General features: G+C 40.2%; 1 protein-coding gene across 3 annotated transcripts in view; it reads right to left on the minus strand.

Annotated features, from left to right (window-relative positions):
* Positions 1-22,832, minus strand: part of tcof1 (treacle ribosome biogenesis factor 1) — a 46,527-nt gene that overhangs the window by 18,307 nt on the left and 5,388 nt on the right. For 2 of the 3 annotated variants that reach the window (XM_008104823.3, XM_008104820.3), the window contains exons 2-10: positions 21,602-21,657; positions 17,529-17,650; positions 15,832-15,929; positions 13,325-13,685; positions 9,776-9,879; positions 8,074-8,307; positions 7,441-7,665; positions 2,813-2,954; positions 2,215-2,357 (exon numbers count right to left, since the gene is read on the minus strand). In XM_008104823.3, the coding sequence (XP_008103030.2) occupies positions 2,215-2,357; positions 2,813-2,954; positions 7,441-7,665; positions 8,074-8,307; positions 9,776-9,879; positions 13,325-13,685; positions 15,832-15,929; positions 17,529-17,650; positions 21,602-21,657 (1,485 nt within the window). The remainder of the gene's footprint in view (positions 1-2,214; positions 2,358-2,812; positions 2,955-7,440; positions 7,666-8,073; positions 8,308-9,775; positions 9,880-13,324; positions 13,686-15,831; positions 15,930-17,528; positions 17,651-21,601; positions 21,658-22,832) is intronic. The other variant, XM_008104821.3, reaches the window with a different exon arrangement.

Consider the following 22,832-nt stretch of genomic DNA (forward strand, 5'->3'; position numbering starts at 1 on the left):
TGTGTGCAGACAAGCCAGGCTAGCCAAGCCAATATATACAAAACCTGTCCCCCCACAAAACAAATAAAAAGGGTCTTTTCTTGAACCGTCTTTTCTGTTTACAGTTGTTGTATTAAGCCACAAAGTTATTGTAAAACGTTAGTTTCCAATTAAGTCCAAACAATGATTAGCATGTTCGGAGCTGGCAATGATCTTAATTTAACCTCAGTTTAGGATGCTGAGCTTGATGACTACAGTTATAGAACACTTTTCATAGCTGAGACTATGTTGTTCTGATGACAGAATGATCTTCCTTTTCATGGGCTGAAAGTGGGCAGTGCTAAGTGCTTTATGATGGCTAGATCTCTGCTGGTAGAGTTGGCATACTACTTCCAGTGCACCAACTTTCAAGTAGCATGCCCTTTCAAGTTGGACACTTTGGATCTGTTTGTAGGTTATATTGAGATTAGAGAATGACCTGAACTAGCCAAAAGACAGGAGGTTCTATGATCCTGCCCTAGTTATAAATAGCTGAGGCAGGTGTTTCCTTCAGTGTGATCACTGTCAGTCATGCTTGGTGAGGACACAAGAGGCTTTCATAGTGACTTTTCCCAATAATTCCTTCATGCAAGAAGCGAAGTTGGCCCTTCCCTCTGGTCTCTATCCATGACTAGGAAAAGCTCTTTCACATTTAGAAAAACCCTTTTCTGTACACTCACTATAGCAGAATAAATTATTGAGTGTGTGAGCTACATGCCTTTCTCAACCTTAAGATTTTTCAATGTTTTTTATACACTCCATCTGATGCAATTGTATAAACTAAATATTTATGAATTCAGTATATATTTATATTCATAATATATTACTGTGATTTATAAATTATGTTTATACTAAAAAACAATAGTGCTAAATGTAACAGCTGTGGACAATAAAAGCCATTTTTTTCCTATACAAGTAGAACTGCTTGGACAACTCCTGCATGGGTTCTTGTATGAATTATATCTTTTTTTTTTTTACAAGGAACACCACCTTCTGAGCAAGGATAATATCTAGGAACTTTGTTGGAAACCTACCAAGTCTACCAATTTAACAGGGAACAGGGATGAGTGGGGTCAGGCACAGAGGAGAAGCTATACAACAATACAATAAAAAAGTCCAATCCAATAAGAGCTATATACAGCTACTTGCATTCTCAGAGACTAACACAAGAGCTGAGCAAATGTTCCAAGTCACAATTTGTAAATGTAAAAATGCTTCTTGCACGCCTTAGTGGGGATTTGGGGCTACTAGGTGGCAAATGTATATATTTTCACAATTTCATGATCTTTATGGAACTTTGGAGGGATGCATGCTGCCCACAGTTTGCACTTTGCTCTCCTTCAATTTAAGGGCCAACGACTATGTTCACATATTCCTGAATAAGGAACTTCACCAACAAAACATGTCTGGTGCACAATGTTATTTATTTATTTACTTTATTTATACCCACCTTTCTCCCTGTGGAAACTCAAGGCGGCTAACAACCACACACTTTGGTCACCATTTAATACAAAGTGAGTACAATTTAATACAAAGTGAATACTGGGTTCTGGCCCAGTTTACCTGTCCGAACATATCCCTCCCCTATGAGCCATTTTGGAGATTAAGATCATCTGGGGAGGCCCTATTCTAGGTCATGTCTGCTCTGCAAGCATTTTAGAGCAGGTTCCACAGTCTAGGAGCAGCCACCGAAAAGGCCCTCTCACCTTTTCCACCAAATGCACTTCAGCAGGTAGCTTTGACAGAGAGAAGGCCCTCCCCAGTAGATCATAGATGTCTACCAGGTTCATAGAACATTGTTTCACAAGGCCCCCACCCTTCTGCAGAAGCTGGTATTTCTTCATCAAACAATCAGGGGAGATTGGTTTCAGCCTCCTTATTATCTCATTTTAGTACAGTTTTCAAAACAAGAATGATTTTAGTGTAATTTAAGAAATAAAACCAGTATGCATAGTTCCGAGATGTGGCGTAACCGTTTTAACACTGGATTAGGGTTCCGGAGCCCGGTGTTTGACTCCCCACTCAGCAGTGGAAGCCCACTGGGTGACCTTGGGTGAGTTACACCCTCTCAGCCCCAAAAACCCCTGTGATAGGTTTGCCTACAGACTTTTTATTTAAATAGCGAGTCTTCGTAGATTTTTGAACAGCAGCAGTTCTACAAGGAGATATTGTGGCCCAGCATCACTCTGCGTTTACCTGAGTGTATACTGTGTCTTCTTCAGAGTCAGACTCATCGCTGGAATCCTGGCTACTGTCTTCGCTCTGCTGGGCTTTCTGGAGTGATCCTGATACAGGTTTCGTGGCACCGGCAGGCTGAGCTGGAGTACTTGCCTTGGTTGCTGAAAGATGAATGAAAAGTCCATTAATTAAAATGGAAGGAAGATGCTCATACACTTAATACTGTATGCTCTTAGCCATTCCTTCATCATTATTTTTCATACAAAGAGTCCCCAAGGTGCACCTTTTCTAGGGACCTGATCTCACTGGGATATACTCCATTTCTGAGGCGCCTTGAAAGCGATTCTGATGGGTCCTGTCCCCTTAGAACATTTCTTCAGCCAATTTGGAAGGAAGGAAAATATGGCATGAATATGTAACTGGAAACAGTGATAAACCTCTCATGTCCTCCTCAGAATAATTGGTATTTGCTTCCATATTTTGGCTTTTAAGAATGCACTCTGCACATCCTTGAGGAGCCTATTTATTCCTCCCACACTCCCATGACTGCATGCTGCTCTAGCAGAGAAAGATTAAAAAGAAGTAAAGACACCAATGAAAATGAGAGGCCACTTACCGGGTCGAGGGGGTGATTTGAGAGCCATTGGAACTGTTTCATCTTCACTGTCAGATGAGCTGCTGCTCTCATTCACTGCTTCCTTTCCTTTATCAGCCTGAATTTGTTTAGCTCCAGCAGGATGCGGCGGGGTTTGCAATCTCTGCACCCAAGAAAAGGTACATTAAATCCACCAACAGTAAATCATGTGGTTTCATTGTCCAAATGAATCTTACTATTATCTTACTGAAACTTCTCCATCCCACAACCTACATCGGCTATTCTAAAGATTCAAAAAGACACATTTCTAACATGAAAAAGTAGGTAAAGGCTGATGTTCACAGTCATTCATTTATGGAACGGACATAAGGCAGACATTTACATTCTCCGAAAGTGAAACACGAGTATAGGATTAAACATGGAAAAATGATTCCTTTATGGCATTTTAGGAAAAGGGAGGAAATCCTGTGGCCCTGGAGCCATATGACGATCAAGTTTGGGTAGAGCCCTCAGGCCCTCTCCATTTAAACACATTCGTGCGCGCACACACACACACACACACATTTTCTGTCTCCAATTGCACTCTCAGCAGAAGGAAATGTAATTTAATCACGGTTTTTAAACCCACTCCACCACAAAAAACAGGAAAACATGCAGAAATGGGAACCAGAAGTGATCACAATGTCATTTCCAATTTCACACCTTCAGGTCAGAATCCTCTTCCGTTCTGCCTGGGATTCTTTCACATCACAAAATCATTGTATTATGATTAACTAACATGGCAACCTCCTGTGCAATTTTGGGATTTGCAGTTTAATGGGGGGGGGGGGGGGGAGGTTAACATTCTCAGCCAGAGAGCCCCAATACCTCAGAATTAAATATAAAACCAAGATTTTCCATAATATTGCAATTGCACCTAAAGTACCATTATTATTTAGGGTGAAAGGGACTTTGGATACCAGAACTTTCTGCATAGAAATGTAGTCCCTGCTTACACCCACCTCTACTGTCAATTTATTGAGTATGAGTATGTTCTGTCTAGGAATTTCTTGGTACTCCAACATAACTTTCCAGTGAACCTCTGCCAGAAATTAACCATAAAGTCATCCTGGATGTCGCAGAGATTTTTAGAGAGCTTTTATATGTATTTCTTTTAATTAACTTTTTTCCCATTTTCAGAGGGTTCTATACCCCTCAACCCATAAAAGTGGTGGGTCTACTATATTTTATTTCTACCACAAACTTTCGAATCCCCCTCTGCTGTGTTGTTGGTGCATAAGGTAATTTCGAACCTTCTTCGTAATGTAGAGCCTGTTATATTTGCTGTACCCCAGAGCTTGGAAATTAACCTTTAAAGAATGATTTGCGAAATAAAGACCTTTCTGCTCATTTGAATGTTTAAAAAATGACTTGCCATATTACTTATATTACTGTTTACTCTCATTGGTTTCCCTTGATTTTAAAAAAGGTTTCAACTTGATAAGAGTACTTGAAAAAATCTATCAAAATGCTCCTTTAAAAATAAACATATGTTTATGTACCAGTGGGGCAGAATTGTTCCTTCTCCGAACTATGATTTTGGGACATAATTTTCTTGAAAAAGCAGGTGCAAAAAAGTTCATTCATTATAGGTAGCTTCGTTGCTTCCTAGTCCTGCCCTTTCCACAGGATGAGACAGCTTCTATCGAACTGGGTATGAGAGCATCCTACTGAGCATCTTGCTTTCTGAATGTTGTTGGGCTGCTACTCCCTAAATTTCTCACCACTGGCTATGCTGGCTAGAGCTGATGAGGCTTGAAATCCAACAGTATCTGGAGAATCACATACTGCACTCAAAGATACTGAAGGCCCATACCCATTCAACAGAAATTAACTCTGAGAAAATGAGAGCACTCTGATTTTTCAGAAAAATTAAACAGAAAAGACTGGTAAGGAGAGCAATTTTTGCCAAACTGAAATATGACAAAGGCATACTCTGAATTGACGCAGCACTGAACCCTTATGAATGCCAAGACATTTAAATTAGTTAATCTCTCAAAATAACTCAATTGATTCTCAATTGATGCAAGACAAATACTTCCTGATTCCAAATCCTTTTGATTTGTCAGAGCTAAGAAACACATTTACTTCCATACAGAGCCTAAACATGTGCGAAGACACGTAGAAAAAAGCTCGTATTGTAAATGAGAAAGAGAAGAGCAAGTAATGTAACACTATTTCTACAAAATACAAAAGGAAGCCAAGCAGCAAGCAGTACAAGCTATGGTTGGCTGAATTACATAAAAATTCAAAGGCCTCAAATGAAGCAGAATCAAAGGAGCCTTTTCAAAGAGCCCAGCATCTGGCCTGCTGCATTTTTAAAAACTCTGGGGAACAAACTAAGGCCTTGGGCAAAAAGAAAAAAGACAGCAGTTTTAAAAAAGAACAACTTTCATACATTAAACAGGTTGATACCTGGGCTGATGGGATGGTAATACCAGAATTTTGCTCTGTTATCTCAAGTTGTGTAGCAAGATTAAATACAAAATAATGGAACAGGATTTTGTGCAGCAGATTGTGAAAGTTTGCTGCCAAAAGAAGTATGCTTTGTGATCAGAACTATTTACCTTTGAAAATATGAGAAGGGAAGAAAAAGGGGCTAAATGCACAAGTCCCCTTTTCCATGCTCAGAATTATTCAGATTAAAGTGCACCTGCATAAGGACTTGACATAAGTTGGAAATTACCAAATGTAAAAGGTGTTCCTTATTATAATTCTACTAGCAGTAAAAAAAAAAAAAGGGGGGGGGGAAGCTGGCAGGACTGCTGACAGACAGGTTGACGGTTCAAATCCTAAGAGCTCCCTCTGTCAGCTCTAGCTCCCCGTGCAGGGACATGAAAGAAGCCTCCCACAGGATGGTAAAATATCAAACATCCGGGCGTCCCCTGGGCAACGTTCTTGCAGACAGCCAATTCTCTCACACCAGAAGTGACTTGCAATTTCCCAAATCGCTCCTGACACACACACAAACTAAAAAAGTTCCTACCCCACAGAAGAATTTTAGAGAAGGAAAAAGCGTGTTCACTTTTTTGTTTAGTTCTAATACAGATATTGCCCAGTAGCAGATCTTGTTTCTCTCGGTCTATGGAAAGTGTGGTTACCTCTTTTAAAAAGTGGGTTATAACATTGCCACTCTTTATATTATAAACACATACACACAGTTTTAACATTTTCCCTTTAGTTATCTGGAAGGTACATTGGAGAAGAAAGGCAGAAGAATAACTTTGAAGGGCTGAAAATGCCTTGCACAAGCTGTACAAGATCCTATCTCAAAATTCTTCACAAAGGAACACGTGCCAATTAGATTGCATGACAGGAAGCATGCCAAATTGTCAGTAATGCCTACAGGATTGGAAGAAAATTAGCAAGTATCATAAAACTAATCCAGTTGGTTAAGCAGAATGTAGCACATGCTGCATTTAGAGGGGAAGGAGAAAAGCCAGGAGTCACTATCCCTACTTCAAAGTCTTCTCTTTACTCTCAAAAATGAGGCTTAAGTGCATGAGAGAACATTTTCCAGAACTTGAGAAGTTCCACATTCCTCCCATGAAGCTTGGGAGGGCTCAACACGCCAAGGCCCTTGACACCACTAAGTCACTTCTACGTTGGAGAAAAAAAAAACAAGTTTTAAAGCAGTTCTGGTGGAATCAAAAACATGATGGCACTGTTACAAAGCACAAGGGCCCTTTTAAAGTTAAAAATGGAAGTGGAAACATAGTGGATGCAGGGAGGAAGGCCGCACAGGGGGACGCCAGGGACTCACATGCAACCCATAGATGGTATTTACCATATGCCTATCCATTAGGCAGCATTGAAACAAAACACACACAAACACACACTGCAAACTGAACTGCTGTGCTCTGAGCTTATATCCCATGATGGCCACATACATTATTAAAAGAAAGAAAACATATACACCTACTCAAATGAGTAAGGAGGACCAATTTAAGATACATGAAGAATAGGGAGGACAAAATACATGCCTTCATTTTTTATATTCCCTGGAAACCAATTGGCTCTCCACAAGAAACCAACTATTGAGTCAATAACTAAAACAAGGATACATTTTAAATTTTGTAAAAGGAAAAAAAACACCAACAAAAGGCCAGTATCTGGATAGTGTTTCCAGTATTGGGTATCAGATGTAGCTAATCGTATGTTTTTAATGAACAAAACTGCTGTTTGGTTAATCAATTACAGCCCTTCTTTGCTATGAAAACACAAAATTAGTAAAGTTGTCTACTAACAAGCTAACATATTACTCTCGTCCTGGATTGAGTCCTTTGTGACATTCCAGGTGTTTTGGACCTCAAGAAGCACAGTCAGCACAACCAGAGGGATATTCTGAAAGATGTACACCAACAAATTTGGAAGTCCAAGTATGCATCATCATGGCCTAGTTGTGTAACTACACAGGTTCTTTCTGCAATTCACACTATTCCTTACTGTTAATTATGACGGATAGGAGAAACAGGACATAAAATCCAGACATATCTGTAGGGCCACAAATCCCTCACACTTACCACAGGTAAGCAGTTTGATGAAAAGTTTTCTGCAGTGACCAGGGCATGGCAGTCCCATTATTTCAAATAAAAGCAAGAATTTCTAACCTTCTGGCTCACTGGAATTGGATGAGTTTCTTCTTCACTCTCAGATGAGGACTCGCTGCTCTCTGAGCTCTCTGCTTTCTTTGATGGGGTTCGCAACTTTGCCGCAGATGGTTTTGGAGTTTGTTTCATTGGACTTGAAACAGAGACTTTGCTGGATGGTGTACTTAATGGTGCATTCTTCACTACTGCTGTGGCTGCCTGAGGTGTTTTTCTAGGTGATTTTGTCTGTTGTGAAGAGATTAAAAGAATTACATATGAAATTAATGAATACATTCAACCAGTTCATTTGCTCAATCATATAATCATCTGCTCCCAGACCATCTCTATATTTTAGAATACTTTTTTAAAATAGTAGGAAGGTTTCAATTCCCTTAAAACATTTTATGCTGATTGAGAGGATATTTTATACTATAACATCATAAAAATAGGACTGCACAATTAAAGAGTACTGGTGCATTTGGGTCTTAAAAACTGGCATTATGGGGAAAAGGTGTTATGGTTACACATCACATTCTTCAGGGGAATGTCTCAATGTATACCATTTTCAAATTATCCCTTTGCTTACAGTTCGAGCCTTCTGGTTCTGGATTGCAGGAACCAGTATAGAGGACAACTGTATCCAAAGTGTCTTACCTGGGTTAGTGGCCTGGGCTCCTCATCCTCACCACTCTCTGAGGAGTCACTAGTCTCTGAACTCTCTGCTGGTTTCGTGCTTTGAGCTGTATTTCCAATTTCTGTTCTGATTTGGTTCTCTGGTGTCTTGGCTGTAGATACTTTTACTGAATGCCCTTTGGAAGGTACAGTAGAGGTTGGTAAGTTTTTGGCTAATGTGGTTTCCCCCAGAGGGCTCTGTACACTTGGTTTTGGCTAGAATGAAGTATAAAAGAAAAGAAGAAAAAAAACAGAAGGTATCAATGGAAGGAGGAAAATTGTGAGGTTCACAAGGCAGCCAAAACTGGTTGAAAACAGCAGTGCACCATGAAGGATAATTTTGTTGTCCACCTGTAAGGGGAATGCTTAAAGGTGAACCCAGCGACAGCCTTCTCCAAAATGGGATGCCAAAATCCACTGAGGAAAAAAAAGCAAGTTGACCTATCTACTCTCTTAAGACTGATTTCATGATCAGTTAATGATTCTAGTTTTTTTTTCTTTGACAATTTTTAATTTCCATGACCAAATTTAGACTTCTTGAAACCTACTCTCTTCTATTGTCTCATAAACAGCTCTCTAATGTCCATTCCTCTTAGAAAAAATACTGCTGAGAACAGTCAAACTGAGTTTTCTCAAGTGACAATTCTTCATCTCTATCAACAGATGAGTTGAATAGTATTTTTATAGTATCGACCCTGCAGAGCAGAGCAAAATAAATGCTAGAGGCGTGGGGGCAACTCTCAGAGTACTAGTGGGAAATGTACAGCCAAAACCCATGTAAGCACAAAGCATGTAATGCATGCTTCTTTCCTCAGGAAAGGCCCAGGTGAGACAGAAGTGGTAGCTGTTATTCTCCAAAGGGGTTCCAGTTATCTTGGGGAAGCGATGCCCCACACTGTGTATTTACCCACTCAGCCTTCCCTTAAGGCAGAGGTTCCCAACCTTTGGGCCTCCAGTTGTTTTGGACTTCAACCCCCAGAAACCTCAGCCAGTTTACCGGCTGTTAGGAACTGTGGGAACTGAAGTCCAAAACACCTGGAGGCCCAAAGGTTGGGAACCACTGCCTTAAGAGAAGGCAAAGTGAAGGGAAGTAATGGCTACCACTTCCTGAATGTATTTTTTCTGCCCGTACTGTCAAGAAGCTGGACCTCTTTATACCTGGCAAGTACACAGGCAAATCCCAGCCATTGTTCTACGGTTCAATGCTGGCTGAGTTGGATTGGAAGTAATGGGAGAAGAAAAACACAGAGAGGAAAGGGTTTTTGACTCTGATGCCATGGAAGTGCATCCCACTCATTTTTCTCAGGGATCCAAGCCTTCCATGACCTTCAAAAAAGGATCCTCACTCCTGTCTTAATCTTTAGGAACTATTTCTTGGTATGAGAGAGAATTGCAACAAGCAAAGAATCTTGAGGTCATATTCCAACAGAGAAAGTGGGGCTCGGTGCACAATGGGAAGTAACAAAGCAAAAGAGGCATGGCTTGGTGAATTCCTACTACTCTAAGTACTTCTCCGTCAACCTCAAAAAGCATAGTTCATTGGTTTATGTGTTTTCTCAATGGCTCAATGCCAATACAACAACTTTCAAGGCAGCAAAGCAGAACTAGATTCCACTAACAGCTTTCCAGTCAACCATCAGAGATGAAAAATCATGTAGCACACAGCAGATTCAGGTGGCATTACCTGGACAGTTGCTGCTTTTGTTTTTGCTGCTGCAACTCCTCCTCCATCTTCAGAGTCTGAGTCCTCACTTGAGTCCTCACTGCTGCTTTCTGCTTTTTTCAGATCTAAAACATGGAGTACAGTTATTCATGTTTGTAATATAGTGATCTGACCGATGTGACAGTTCGGCTTGTGAAGCGATCTGTCAAGATAGAAGGCTCTTGCTATTTATTGAAAGAAAAGGCCCTTACTCCATTAGCAAAAACAATCAGGGAAAGCACACACAATTAGCTTGGATTTGCCACTTGTAAAGTAGAGCAATTAAGACAAAGGCAACAGCAGGTTTCAGCCTGCTCTTGCTACATTTCTAATTGTAGAATTATTTCAGGAACACAACGTAAGAGGTTGTTTAGACAGAGACTGCAGCAAGGGTTTCCTCTCATTCTGACTTCTGGGCATCAATTCTGTAAGCTAATTTTGTTGTCACCTGTAAATCTCTGCCTTTTGACTATCAATACATAAAGTCCATTTTAAGTGTTCACTGGATCTTACATTGCATTTTTAGAGGCAGTAGATTACAGAAGCCACATTTCTGCTTCATGCAAATTCAGAGTTTGGAATCAATGTGCCACATCTATCTATATCTATAAAAATGTTCTGACCATTTCTGCCTTAAAGTAAACAGAGAAACTGAACACCCAAAACCCATGAAACTTGGCCACAAAGGACATGATCATCCCCGCTGTGTTTAGACATAAAAAAACAAGAAAAATAAAGTCCTAATTAGAGGGAGAGGAATAATTGTTTTTTCCCATTGCTGCCAGTTAGAAGGCTAGGCTTTGCCCACTTTGTCTCCTAGCAACCCACTCAGCCATTTAATGGCGTCAAGAGCCACTTCAATCAGGCCTCTTCCACACTGCCTAGAAAATACAGATTATCTGATTTGAATTGGATTATATGGCAGTGTAGACTCAAGGCCCTTCCACACAGCTATATTATCCATTTAGAATCTATTATCTGCTTTGAACTGGTTTATCTTGAGTCCACACTGCCATATAATCCACTTCAGTGTGCATTTTATACAGCTGTGTAGAAGGAGCCTCATATAATCCAGTTCTAAGCAGATAATATAAGATTATAAATATACAGTAGAGTCTCACTTATCCAACATATAAACCACGGCAGAACGTTGGATAAGCGACCCTCTACTGTAATATGAAATAATTACTGTGGTATAATAATACAGAACAATATAATCTCTAAAACCAGGACAGTAAATAAAGAGCAACACTATGAAAGCAGGGAAATTGGGAATTCCAGAAAGGAAACAATCAGGGCCAGCTAACACTTCCCAACAAAGGATTCTCCCAGGCAGGAAGCAAACAGGCTTTGAAGCTGCAAGGCCATTAAATGCTAATCAAGGTGGCTAATTGCAGCATTCATACCTGCCACACTGAGACTATTAATTGCTATTCAAACTGGCCAACCAAGGATTTCGCAAAGTAGAATGTGGCCAAGCTTGTAAGCAGCAAGGCTATTCAGTGCTATTCAACCTGGCCAACCACGATTTCCCCTAGATAGAAAACCCCCAAGCTCTGAAGCCATGAGGCTACTCCGTCCCATTCAACCTGGCCTAGCAAGGATGCCCTATGTAGAAAGCGGCCAGGCTTTTAAGCTGCAAGACTATTCAGCGCAGTTCAAGATGGCCAAAGATTCCCCTACTAAGGAAGTAGCCAGGCTTCTTTGATTGAGGGTGGTACTCCAGCTACTCCAGAAAACGGCCAGACTTTGAGGCTGCAAGGCTATTCACTGCTATTCCACCTGGCCAACAAATGATTCCCATAAGCCACAGTAACGCGTGGCCGGGCAAAGCTAATGTAATATCATTATCTATATTCTTCTGACACGAGAAATAAAATAAAAAATCTATAGCAAGTAATTTCTCTTGCTAACAGATTTCTTATTCTTCTTTTGTGCAAAGTAATGGCATGGACTGTTAAAGATTGTTCTTCATTCTCTGTGAAAGAGGCTATGTTTTTAACTCATGAGTCTTCAGGGAGGGTTAAGAAATAGTTATGAACCTCATGGCATACTCTAGGAGGTGTGGCTGCCACCACTTCCTGCTGCTGTGCTATACAACACTTGGATGGTGTCTTATTTTGAAATAGAAGCAGGGAGTCCAACAACCAGTCATGCACTGCTAAACAGCATGCAGGTCACTTAATTTAAAACATAATGGGCAAAAAGTCCAGAGGTTTAGAAGTATCAGGCTCTTGTTAATCTTATCCAATGGCTAATATAATGACCAACTGGAGCAGGGGTGTGCCTAGCTTTGTAACAAGCAAAGCAATGAATTATCTTTAGGACTCTTAACATGCAGCAGAAATAATCACATTAATTTTTATATAAATAAATCAAATGCGCCCACACAGAGAAATGCATCTGCATTGCTATTAAACAGAAAGGCAAAGTATGGAAGATTGGCAGGTTTCAACAATATAGAGGCTTCTATTTCTGCTGCCACCAATATGTAGAGGATTTAAACTCACTACTCTATCAATGCTGTCACCAATGCTTTATTCAGGAGCCTCTTTTAGATTAGGATATTGAGAGAGACACACATGACACTTTATGTGAGGAGAAAACAAGAAATGGTTGTTTATTTGTAGCTTGAACAGTAAATATGCAAGATGGTTTCATTAACATTGAACAGTAAAGATGCTCAGCGGTTTCATTAAAGGCTTATGCTTTTCTCTTCAAATGATGTTCATATAACTTCGTTTCTGTGTAAATATGTTCCTTCACCAAGGAAACACAAACAGGACAATTTACTTTAAAATCCACTTCTCCTGGGATATAAACAGTGCTCTAGACTATAGAGTTCACAAATATAGGTCTCAGCCTTCCCTTACTTGAAGACTTTACCTATATTTCCTTAAAGAGGCTTCTTTTTCTGAGTTTCCAAGACCAACTCCTGACTGACTTTCAAACTTTAACGGAAAAAGAATGCTCTGGCTGCCTGGCTCAATTGTCACTTTGACTCCGCCCATCTCCAGCTGCTAAGCAACTTCTCATTTGCATTCAGACAATCAGACTGCACCTATGGTAATAGATGCTTGACTGCTCCTTCCCCTTGCTCTGCTGAGCTGTTGCAAGTAAGGCATGCAAAATGGCTGCTCATCAGCCCTGCCTACAAAATGGCTGCACACCAGTCCTGCAAGGTGGGTCACTTACCAACCTTGTAAGGTAATCAAGATCTGTCACACGAAGCATTTCAGACAATGCAGCATACTTCTTCACTGTAACTGCTAATGCTATTGTGCTCTGCACACACACATTCACACCTATAAGTACCGTTTGTGCAGTTCAGACCCTTTACTTCTTTCTTCTACCAATACTATTATTCTGGTATTGTCTAAAAAGAAGAAGTGAAAATAATAGGCCAGTAGCTTTATTTGGAAGATAGCACATGGCTGATCTCTATGCAAGTCAAGCTGAGAGTTTGAGGACCAAAACATTCATTCAAAACTAAGCACTCAACATCTGTCAAGCCAACTGGTATCTTCTTACCTGTCTTAGGTGTTGGTGGTGTTTTTACTACTGAGGGTGTATTTTCTTCCTCAGCCTCAGATGAGCTGCTGCTACTGCCACTTTCAGAGACCACTGTCACCTTTGCAGTTGCCACCTGCGTCTTCTTCGGTCCTTGTTGAGCAGGAGACTGGGCAGCCAGCCCCTGTTTACTGGAAGGGACTTTATTCTGTCCTGCTTTTGCCACAACTGGGGAGAGTGGCTTATTCAAAGATGCTTTACTTTGTCGTCCTTTTGCCTGGACGGAAGCAACAGCCACCCCTTTACCTGGGAAGGAATTTGTTTTTTGAGCAGCAAGCTGCAGAAAATCAGTTTGTCTATTTCCTGTTACAGGTGTTTTCACCTAGAAAAAAGAAGGATAGTAGAGAAGAAATGCTATCAAGTTTGCTAAGCCTTCTTTACTAGCCTAAAGAATCTCAGATATGACCCTAATAGAAAAATAACACAATGAGGAAGCAGTCAGAATCAATTCAAAACAACATATGAACAATACAGGTTGAGCATTCTTTATCTGGAATTCCAAAATACATCAAAATCCAAAATTGTCTATGTGGGTGACTGAAAGCGGTACTTCTACTTTCCAATGGTTTATGTATACAAACCTTGTTTCATGCACAAAGATATTAAAATGTATAAAATTACCTTCAGGCTATGTATAGAAGGTATATATACAACTTAAATGAATTCTGTGTTTAGACTTGGGTCCCATCTCGAAGATGTACGCATATGGAAATCCAGGTATTCTGAAATCTGAAATCCAAAACGCATCTGATCCCAGGTTTTAAGATAAGGGATACTCAATCTGTAAAATGTTTTAAGACAGCTGTGTAACAGGAAGTTTACCAAAAAAGATACACTGAAACAATCTGGAAATCTTGTGTTTATTCAGTTTGTTTCAGTATTTCATGCAATATATTTGTAACACACTGATTACTCCCTATATTGTTTGCATATAATTTGATGTTCAGATATTTGTTTCTATCCATGTTTTGTATACAATTAGATACATAGTGACCTTGTAATTTAATTCACAATTTACTTCCTATAATCCTGATTTTGTGGTTACATTGGTTTTAGCCCTATGTTTTACAAATGTGTGTGTTTTCAAGCCGTTTGTTTTGATTCAAGCCATATAAAGACCATCTTTCTCAGCCCACGTTATGCTCTAGAGCAGGGGTCCTCAAACTTTTTAAACCGAGGGCCAGTCCACTATCCTTCAGACTGTTGAGGGGCCGGATTATCATTTGAAAAAAAAAATACAAACAAATTCCGATGCACACTGCACATGTCTTATTTGTAGTGCAAAAACATCAACAATAACAAGAACAATGAAAGAACAATACAATATTTAAAAATAAAAACAATTTTAACAAACATACATTTATCAGGATTTCAATGGGAAGTGTGGCCCTGCTTCTGGCCAATGAGATAGTCAAGTTAATTAGGGTTGTTGTTGTTGTTGTTGTTGTGTGCCTTCAAGTCATTTCAGACTTTGGGTGAGCCTAAGTCTAAAATTTATTTATTTATTATTTATTTATTTACTGCATTTATTTACTACATTTGTATCACACCCTTCTCACCCCAAAGGGGACTCAGAGTGGCTTACAAATTATATGTACATACAATATATTATATTATTAGCATAGCACAATATTAGCATTATATATTACTTTATTGAACTATACCACTATACTGTAATATTATGAGTAATATTATATGTAATATAGAATATATAATTAATATTATTATGTGGTATTATTATTAGTGTTATATTGTATTACATTATAATATTATTATCAATATTATATGTATATACAATATATTATATTATAAAACTGAAGGCGGGGGCCAGGTAAATGACCTTGGAGGGCCGCATCCGGCCCCCGGGCCTTAGTTTGGGGACCCCTGCTCTAGAGGCTCCAGTTCAGACAGGAGCTTCAATATACACATGTGGTGTACAATTTTATAGAAACCTTTTCTTAAATAAGGTTTTTAAACAAATAAAATGATGTCAGTACAATACCTATCAGGCCCCCAAACTGATGTATTTCCTTTATGGACAATTCTCACACTTTTTGGGCAATTTAGAGTTTGCTATTTGCATGCAATAATATACAGTCATAGATCAGCACTTTAGTATCCCTCATAAGGAGATTGAATGCCAGGTGAAATAATCCAATATTTTATATCTGAGAAAGCAACTTTTCCAAACGTGTCCACCAGAGATTTCAACGATCTTCAAAAACAAAACCAGTGCATGGCTAGTTTTCATAATCAGAATAATTTAACACCACTCAACCTGTGGATCCCCAGATGTTTTGGCCCTCAACTCCCAAAAATCCTAATAGCTGGTAAACTGGCTGGGATTTCTGGGAGTTGTAGATCAAAACACCTGGGGACCCACAGGTTGAGAACACTGCTTTAACAGTAACAGCAGTTACATAAACACACAATTCTCACACAAGGAAGAACAACTAATTCCAGCTTACCACCTTTGCAGCAACTGTTTCCTCTTCAGAGGATGAACCTTCATCTTCACTGCTTCTGTCTGCCTTAGCCACAGAGCTGTTATTCGCAGGCACATTGGCTGAAACATAGACAAGGCACAATATTTAGAAACATTCGAAAGACATTTGCTTCCCTCTCTCCCTGGCAACAAGTGTTGCAGGCATCATAGGGAATATCTCTGCTCAAATAGCATCAAACCTTGAAACACATCAAAATAAAATAGTCCTGCAGTGAGATATTTGAGGATGGCAGCTTTCACTTTATTTAACTCACGAAATAGTTTGCAGATCAATATCAGACTTGCAAAAGTAAAAGGACAAGCCAGGTTGGGGGTGAGGGCATTATAGGTGCTCATTCATGTCATGAAGGTTTTTACAATGACCAGCTTTAATGAAACCACAGTGCTATTGGGGAGCTGGATGTGATTGATTTTCTTATTTACAAATGTGCAGGAGAAGAAATGGTTCAGGAGGAGGAGGAGCCAAAAAATGGCTAAGCTGACAAGATCTAATTTTTTTCACACACACTCTATTCATCTGCCACTGGCCCAGCCCGTTTGTCAAATTTTAAAACACAATGTGTCAAAATGTTTGCCCATATTATATATAATATAATTTATAAACATTTCTTGGGGCTACACAAAAAACTGTTACTTTAAAAAGGGCTCTATGGATGAAAAAATTTAAGAACACCTGATCTATAGTTTCAATAGCACAGGCATCTACAAAATGCCCTATTTCTATCGGTTAACAAGACATGTCCCTGAAACATATCCAGTGTTCCCTTTCATCCAGGAAGCAACAGCCAAATTTTGTAAAGGTACAGAAAGGCTATTAGTCCAGATAACTATCTCAAGTCTCCCTTGAAAAATAAACACTGTTGAAACTAACCAAAAACAACAGGTGATGCAATACTATACACTTTTCTAGCAAGTTGCTTCTAAAATCAATGGTTTCCCCCTCTCAAAAAGTTATCTGCTTTAGATTTTCTACTCAAATTTGAAACAGCTTCTCTTCAAAAACCAGCCTGTTACGGTTTGCTTTTCATCCAAAGGTTCTTCCACATAGCCCTATATACCAGAATATCAAGGCAGAAAATCCCACATTATCTGAGTGTGGTTGCAGATAACCCAGTTCAAAGCAGATACTGTGGGATTTTCTGCCTTGATATTCTGGGATATAGGGCTGTGTGGAAGGGCCCCTAGTCAGATTACAAGATACCACAATGGCTGTTGGGTCTTTTATTTTTTTTACTAGTGTAGTAAGGGGCAGTATAATAAAGCCACCAGTTAAAAGTGGAAATAGGAGTTTAAGATTCCAGAGGACAACAAATATTAAACAGAGAAAACCAACAGAAAACCTACAGCTAGGTAAACTGAGAGGGATAAAAGTTACTATACAATGCAGAGCTTCACTGGAGAGAACTGAAAGTGCTGTAGCTAGTAACTCACTTTGGCCTACTAATCAGATCTGCAATACTGATAAATGAACAAACAGCATCTAGCCTCTGTCTCTACACACTTTCTTTGTTCTCTGCCATATTTCAAATTATTTCACTGGGCAAACTGCAAACAGCAGTTCTGACAATTTAGGCTTTTCAAATCTGACTGCAGTAATGGCCTCAAAGATTATTATACAGCCATTCCTCATTCAGCTGTTCTGGTGACACTGACCCTTACCTTTCGTGGTGCTTATCACTTCTTCATCTGAGCTCTCTGAGCTGCTCTTGGGGTCGGGGACCCTGATCTTTGCTGGAGGCTCTCTCTTGCCGGCACCCGCTTTTCGTTTCTGGGGTTGCGATCTGTTGAATAGATTTTACAAATACATGGGACAGAAGTGCACACGGGCAACTAGATTAAAAAAAAAAGATGCTTTATAACATACTGGGCCTCAAGCCGCTTTCAGAGAATGGTCACTAAGATGCTCTTCAAAGACTCTTTTTGTGCTGTGTCACATAAAAACAAAGGTTTAGCACATCTTTAGAACTTACATAAACACTGGGAATCAAACAGTTGTCTGGGCAAATTCCCATGCAAGTCATTATGGCTAATAGATAACAAAATTAGCTTATTAGAGACCAGAATAAGGCTCAGTTATATCCAAAAGCGTGAAATTAGGATGGAGAAGCTAATTAAACCTAATCACAGTTTCATAGCATTTGCATGGCTAATTTAAACTTGGAGATGTCTGATGCAGTCATACTGATCCCCTCCAAACCAAGTTTAAATGTTTATGTTTTATATAAAATAACAATAACAAGCAACAACAGGGCTTGGCTATACATGATTACTCATCCTCATGTTAAGTAAGGCAGACCCTTGTGAGAGGAAGATATGAAGACCCCCCCCCCCCCCACCACCACCACACCTCCACACTCCAGCAAAGGTTGGCTGTCACACTGACAGTCCTCAAGGCAATATGTAGGACAGAACAGGGATAAATGCATGCATATATTTCAATGCCATTCACCAGTAGAAGTTTTCCTTAGTGATTGTTAAGATCCATTTTACATCTGACAATGCACTCCATCCTCAGTCAATTTGGTGAAACTGATCAAAACCAACAGGTGATGCAATACTATACAGCTCAAGAAAGCCAGGCTGTCTATGCACTTCAATTGGGACTTAAACCTGGACTCTGCAATCCCAGTCCCACATCAATCATGTCTGCAGGTACTACTTGAATGGCATTTCTCCTTTCCAGATTACAGTAATAATAATCATCATCATCATAATCATCATCATCATCTTTATATCCCACCAGCATCTCCCTGAAGGGACTCGGGGTAGCTTACAAAGGCACTCCAGGGTGCACATATAACATACAACTGGTAAAAACGATACAAAAGTATAAAACAAGTTATATAAAATTATAACAACTACCCCTGTCAACACATATAGCATAAAATCAAAATACAGTAGAGCCCCGCTTATCCAACGTCCGCTCATCCGAATTATCGCATTCCCTCCCTTGCTCACTCACCAGGTTGGGCCTGAGTTCTGCCACCGTAGCTGCCGGGACCTGGCCTGGTGAATGAGTAGGCAAAGGAGGGCAGGCAGGTGAGCGAAGGAGGGTGGAAAGGCCCTCCCTCCATTGCTCGTTCGCTCACCAGGCTGGGTCCTGGTGCTGCCACCATGGCTGCCGGGACCCGGCTTGGTGAGTGAGTGAGGGAGGGTGGGTGAACGAAGGAGGGCAGCAAAGGACCTCCCCGCTCATTCACTCACTCACCAGGCCGGGTCCCAGCACTGACAGTACCAGGACCTGGTCTGGTGAGTGAGTGAGCGAGGGAGGGCCAGAGAATGAAGGAGGGTGGTAAAGGCCCTCCTTCCTCCACTCGTTCACTTATTCACTAGGCCGGGCCCTGGTGCTGCCACCATGGCTGCCGGGACCTAGCCTGGTGAGTGAGCGAGGGAGGGTGGGCAAGTGAAGGAGGGCGGCAAAGGCCTTCCCTCTGACCCTCGTTCACTCACTCACTCACCAGACTGGGTCCTGGTGATTCCGCTGTCACTGCTGGACTTGGCCTGATAATTGAGTGAGTGAGGGAGGGCAGGCGAGCAAAGGAGGACAGCAAAGGCCCTCCTTCCCTCATCAGGCTAGGTCCTGGTGCTGCTGCCATGGATGCCGGGTCCCAGCCTGGTGAGTGAACAAGGGAGGGAGGGTGGGCGAGCAAAGGAGGGTGGCAAAGGCCCTCCCTCCTCTGCTCCCTCACTCACCAGGCTGGATCCTGGTAGTGACAGCGGCAGCACCAGGACCCAGTCTGGTGAGAGAGTGAGCGAGGGTGAAGGAGCAGTGGGGACAGAAGCATCCTCCTCCTCTTCCTGATGGCCAGCCTGCCAAGAGGAGACGCCTTTTCCCTAGCAACAGGGGAAGGGGCTGCTTCTTCTGCACCCACCCTATTATCCAACATTTTTGTTCATCCAACATTCTGCCCGCCAGTTTAAGTCAGATAAGCGAGACTCTACTGTAATACAATTTTACAAACAGCAGTGGAGAAAATTACTATGAAAGGTAAATGAGCCCCACCCTCCTTTTTCGTATGGCAGTCTCACAACTGTCTCGCAAATTCAAAGAACAAGCCAAGGCACAAGTTGAGGTGCTTTGGAGTTACATAAGGATTTCACTGGAAAGTTAAACCATTTTTACAGCCTGTGATGACAATGTCTTCCATACAAAGGGACCTCACTTCAGGAACATCTTTTTGAAAGGAGAATAGGCACTTCATAATGGAAGTACTGTAATAGAGCTTTCCATGGAATTCATTTTCGTGCTCTAACTCCAGAAACACCTTTTATGACTTTTCTCTAAATGTTATCTACATAAAGTAGCTAATGCCAAGAATGGTCTCCAATGTAAAGGCATAAAAATTAATGGAAAAAACAACTGCAATTTGTTTTTATTATAGCATGAATAGAGGAGAATTTGATTTGCATCTATTTGTTTTAAAAATAAAGAAGTCTTCCAACATGGTGTCCTCCAGATGCATTGGGAGCCATTGGCTATGCTGTCTGGGGATGAATGATGGGAGCTGTAGTACAACACACCTGAGGAATACTAGGCCAGATCTTGAAAACAGATTTTTTTTTAAAGCGGGAGGGCTGCAACTCTACTAGTTTATGCCTTAGAATAGTAAGCTGGAGGAGAGTCCAGGACTACTGAACTTTTAACAGTTCTCTGGAACAATGCTTCATAATCTGTCAGATGTGGGGACTGGGAAGGTTTTCACAATGTACCAAGGACCAACCTCATTTTTGTGCCTATTGGCTACATCTGCTTCTTTCTGTCTTGAAAGCATACTGGGGACCAGCAGCCAGTAACTCATGGACTGGCATTAGTCCAAGGACAAACATTTTCAATAGAACTAGTCTAGAAGATAAGTCAGCAGATGTAGAAGTCACATGTCAGCACAGCTAAAATTCCCATTTCTATAGAACTATTTAAGGTATGGGAAACCAGTCTTTTTCTGTATCTAGCCACCTGGAGTAAGATGCATACATTCCTTGACCGAATAGTTATGTAACACACACACATACAAAATCTGTCTTAAGCACGAACAGAACACGGTCCTAAAGCTCGACTCAAACCCAGCATTGTCCCCTCTACTTACATGTGTATGCACACACACACACACAAATTAGAACGACCAGATGAAAAAACAGGACTGAGCTTATGCATCTTTAATAGTTCTCTGGAAAAGAGAATTTCAGCAGGCACTACTTGTTATGCAAGCAATGCTGAAATTCCCTCTTCACATAGCTTTTAAAGATGTAACAGCCCTGTCCTCTTTTCCACTGGGTCACTTGTGTGCACGCACACATTCCCTTTTTTCTAATGGAAAAAAGGAGCCTCCAAAAGTACCTTCAAATAGTTTACTAAAATCGGTTTCAAAGCCAAACTGACCCAAGCACCCACCTCCAATGATCAGGTGACAATCCAGATAGATCTTTAAACTAAGATATTGACATTAACAAGAAGTGGAAGAGGCTACTATGAAATTTCATAAGGGCTGGGTAGGCTGATTTATTCTTTTTATTGCAGTCCTAAACTGAAACAGTAGTTAAGAACAATTTCTTCAAGTTATACAGTTATGCTGACTCTGTATTAATGTTTCTAAATCAAAAAGTGATAGTTCAGTGAATAGCAGTAACAAGAGAAATATAACAAAAATGTGGCTTTTTGAGTAACAGCAGGCAACATTTTTCTGAACTCCACCCTAAAATAGTTTTTTAACACACACACACACACACACACTTACTTCTTCCACTGAGTGAAGATTTCCCTGAGAGGGACAGGGGATGACGAGAAGGTCTTCTGTAGCAGAAAAAAAACATATATTTTTTTTAAATCAGGAACAAGACGCCTATAAGTTTTAGTTCACCAATACAGGTTAAAGCTACAGGCATTTGCAACATAGTCCATAGTTAGCAAGCCTAGATACTGAAAAAAGCAACCAGAAAATTGATAATTCCTTTTACAGACAAGGAATTCCCTAAAGCTGCAAATTATAAATGAAATAATCAGTATAATTTTCTTTGGATATTGTATTTCAAAAGAAGGAACTGACAATTCCATCTCTGACTATTCCTTGACTGAGAGAAATGCATAGGGTCACCATAAGTCAACAGAGGACTTGAAGGCACCTATACAAACTCAAGCATACTTAAGATTCTTAACAGTACAAGTCTGACAGGTAAATCGAACCTAACTCAATGGGACTCATTCCAAGTAAAGCCTGTCTAAATCTCTAATCCTAATCTCCTGAATAATGATAAACACAGAAGAGCTTCTTTGCATCTACACAGTGCATTTTGGTCACAATATACAAGTACTTACATTTTTTTAGGAATAGGTGGGATGTGTATGTTTCAATTTCAGACAATAAATACAAGCTTTCATGTGAGGTTGGCATTTAATTATTTTTTTAACAACTTTAAAAAACATTAATAGAACTAAGTTCATGAATGATCAACATATCAAATATTAATGCTAATCACACTGATTACTTACGGTGAAAAACTCAGAAAAAATTACTACATTTTTTAACACTGATAAGAAAAGTTTCTATAAAATATGAACTATTACCCAATGAGTTTTTCTTTTAATCACAGAACACGGGGACCACATTACAATAACTAAAATAAAAAATGAGATGGAACAAAATAAAGTTTTCTTTCTATATGTTTTTGTTCTTCAGGCAGTACCATGGATCTCTTCCCTCCCCCAGCCTCACAAAGCTAGGTGTACCTTGAATCCAAACTCTAGACACCAATGCCTTTCTGGTGCTGGCACCTGCCTTCTGGAATATTAGTCTTGTGGAATTGCTCGACCAACAGAGACCCATCAAGTCCTGGCACCAAATGGGTTTACAGTAATGGTAAATTTTAAAATGCTTTTTAAGATGGCATTTGGAAAAGTTAAGGTCCAGGGGCATTGCAAAGAAGTGAAGATGATGATTGAAAGCCAGACCTTTGCTCTGAAGTGAGTCC

Source organism: Anolis carolinensis, chromosome 2, assembly GCF_035594765.1.
Source record: "Anolis carolinensis isolate JA03-04 chromosome 2, rAnoCar3.1.pri, whole genome shotgun sequence".
NCBI classification, from domain to species: domain Eukaryota; kingdom Metazoa; phylum Chordata; class Lepidosauria; order Squamata; family Dactyloidae; genus Anolis; species Anolis carolinensis.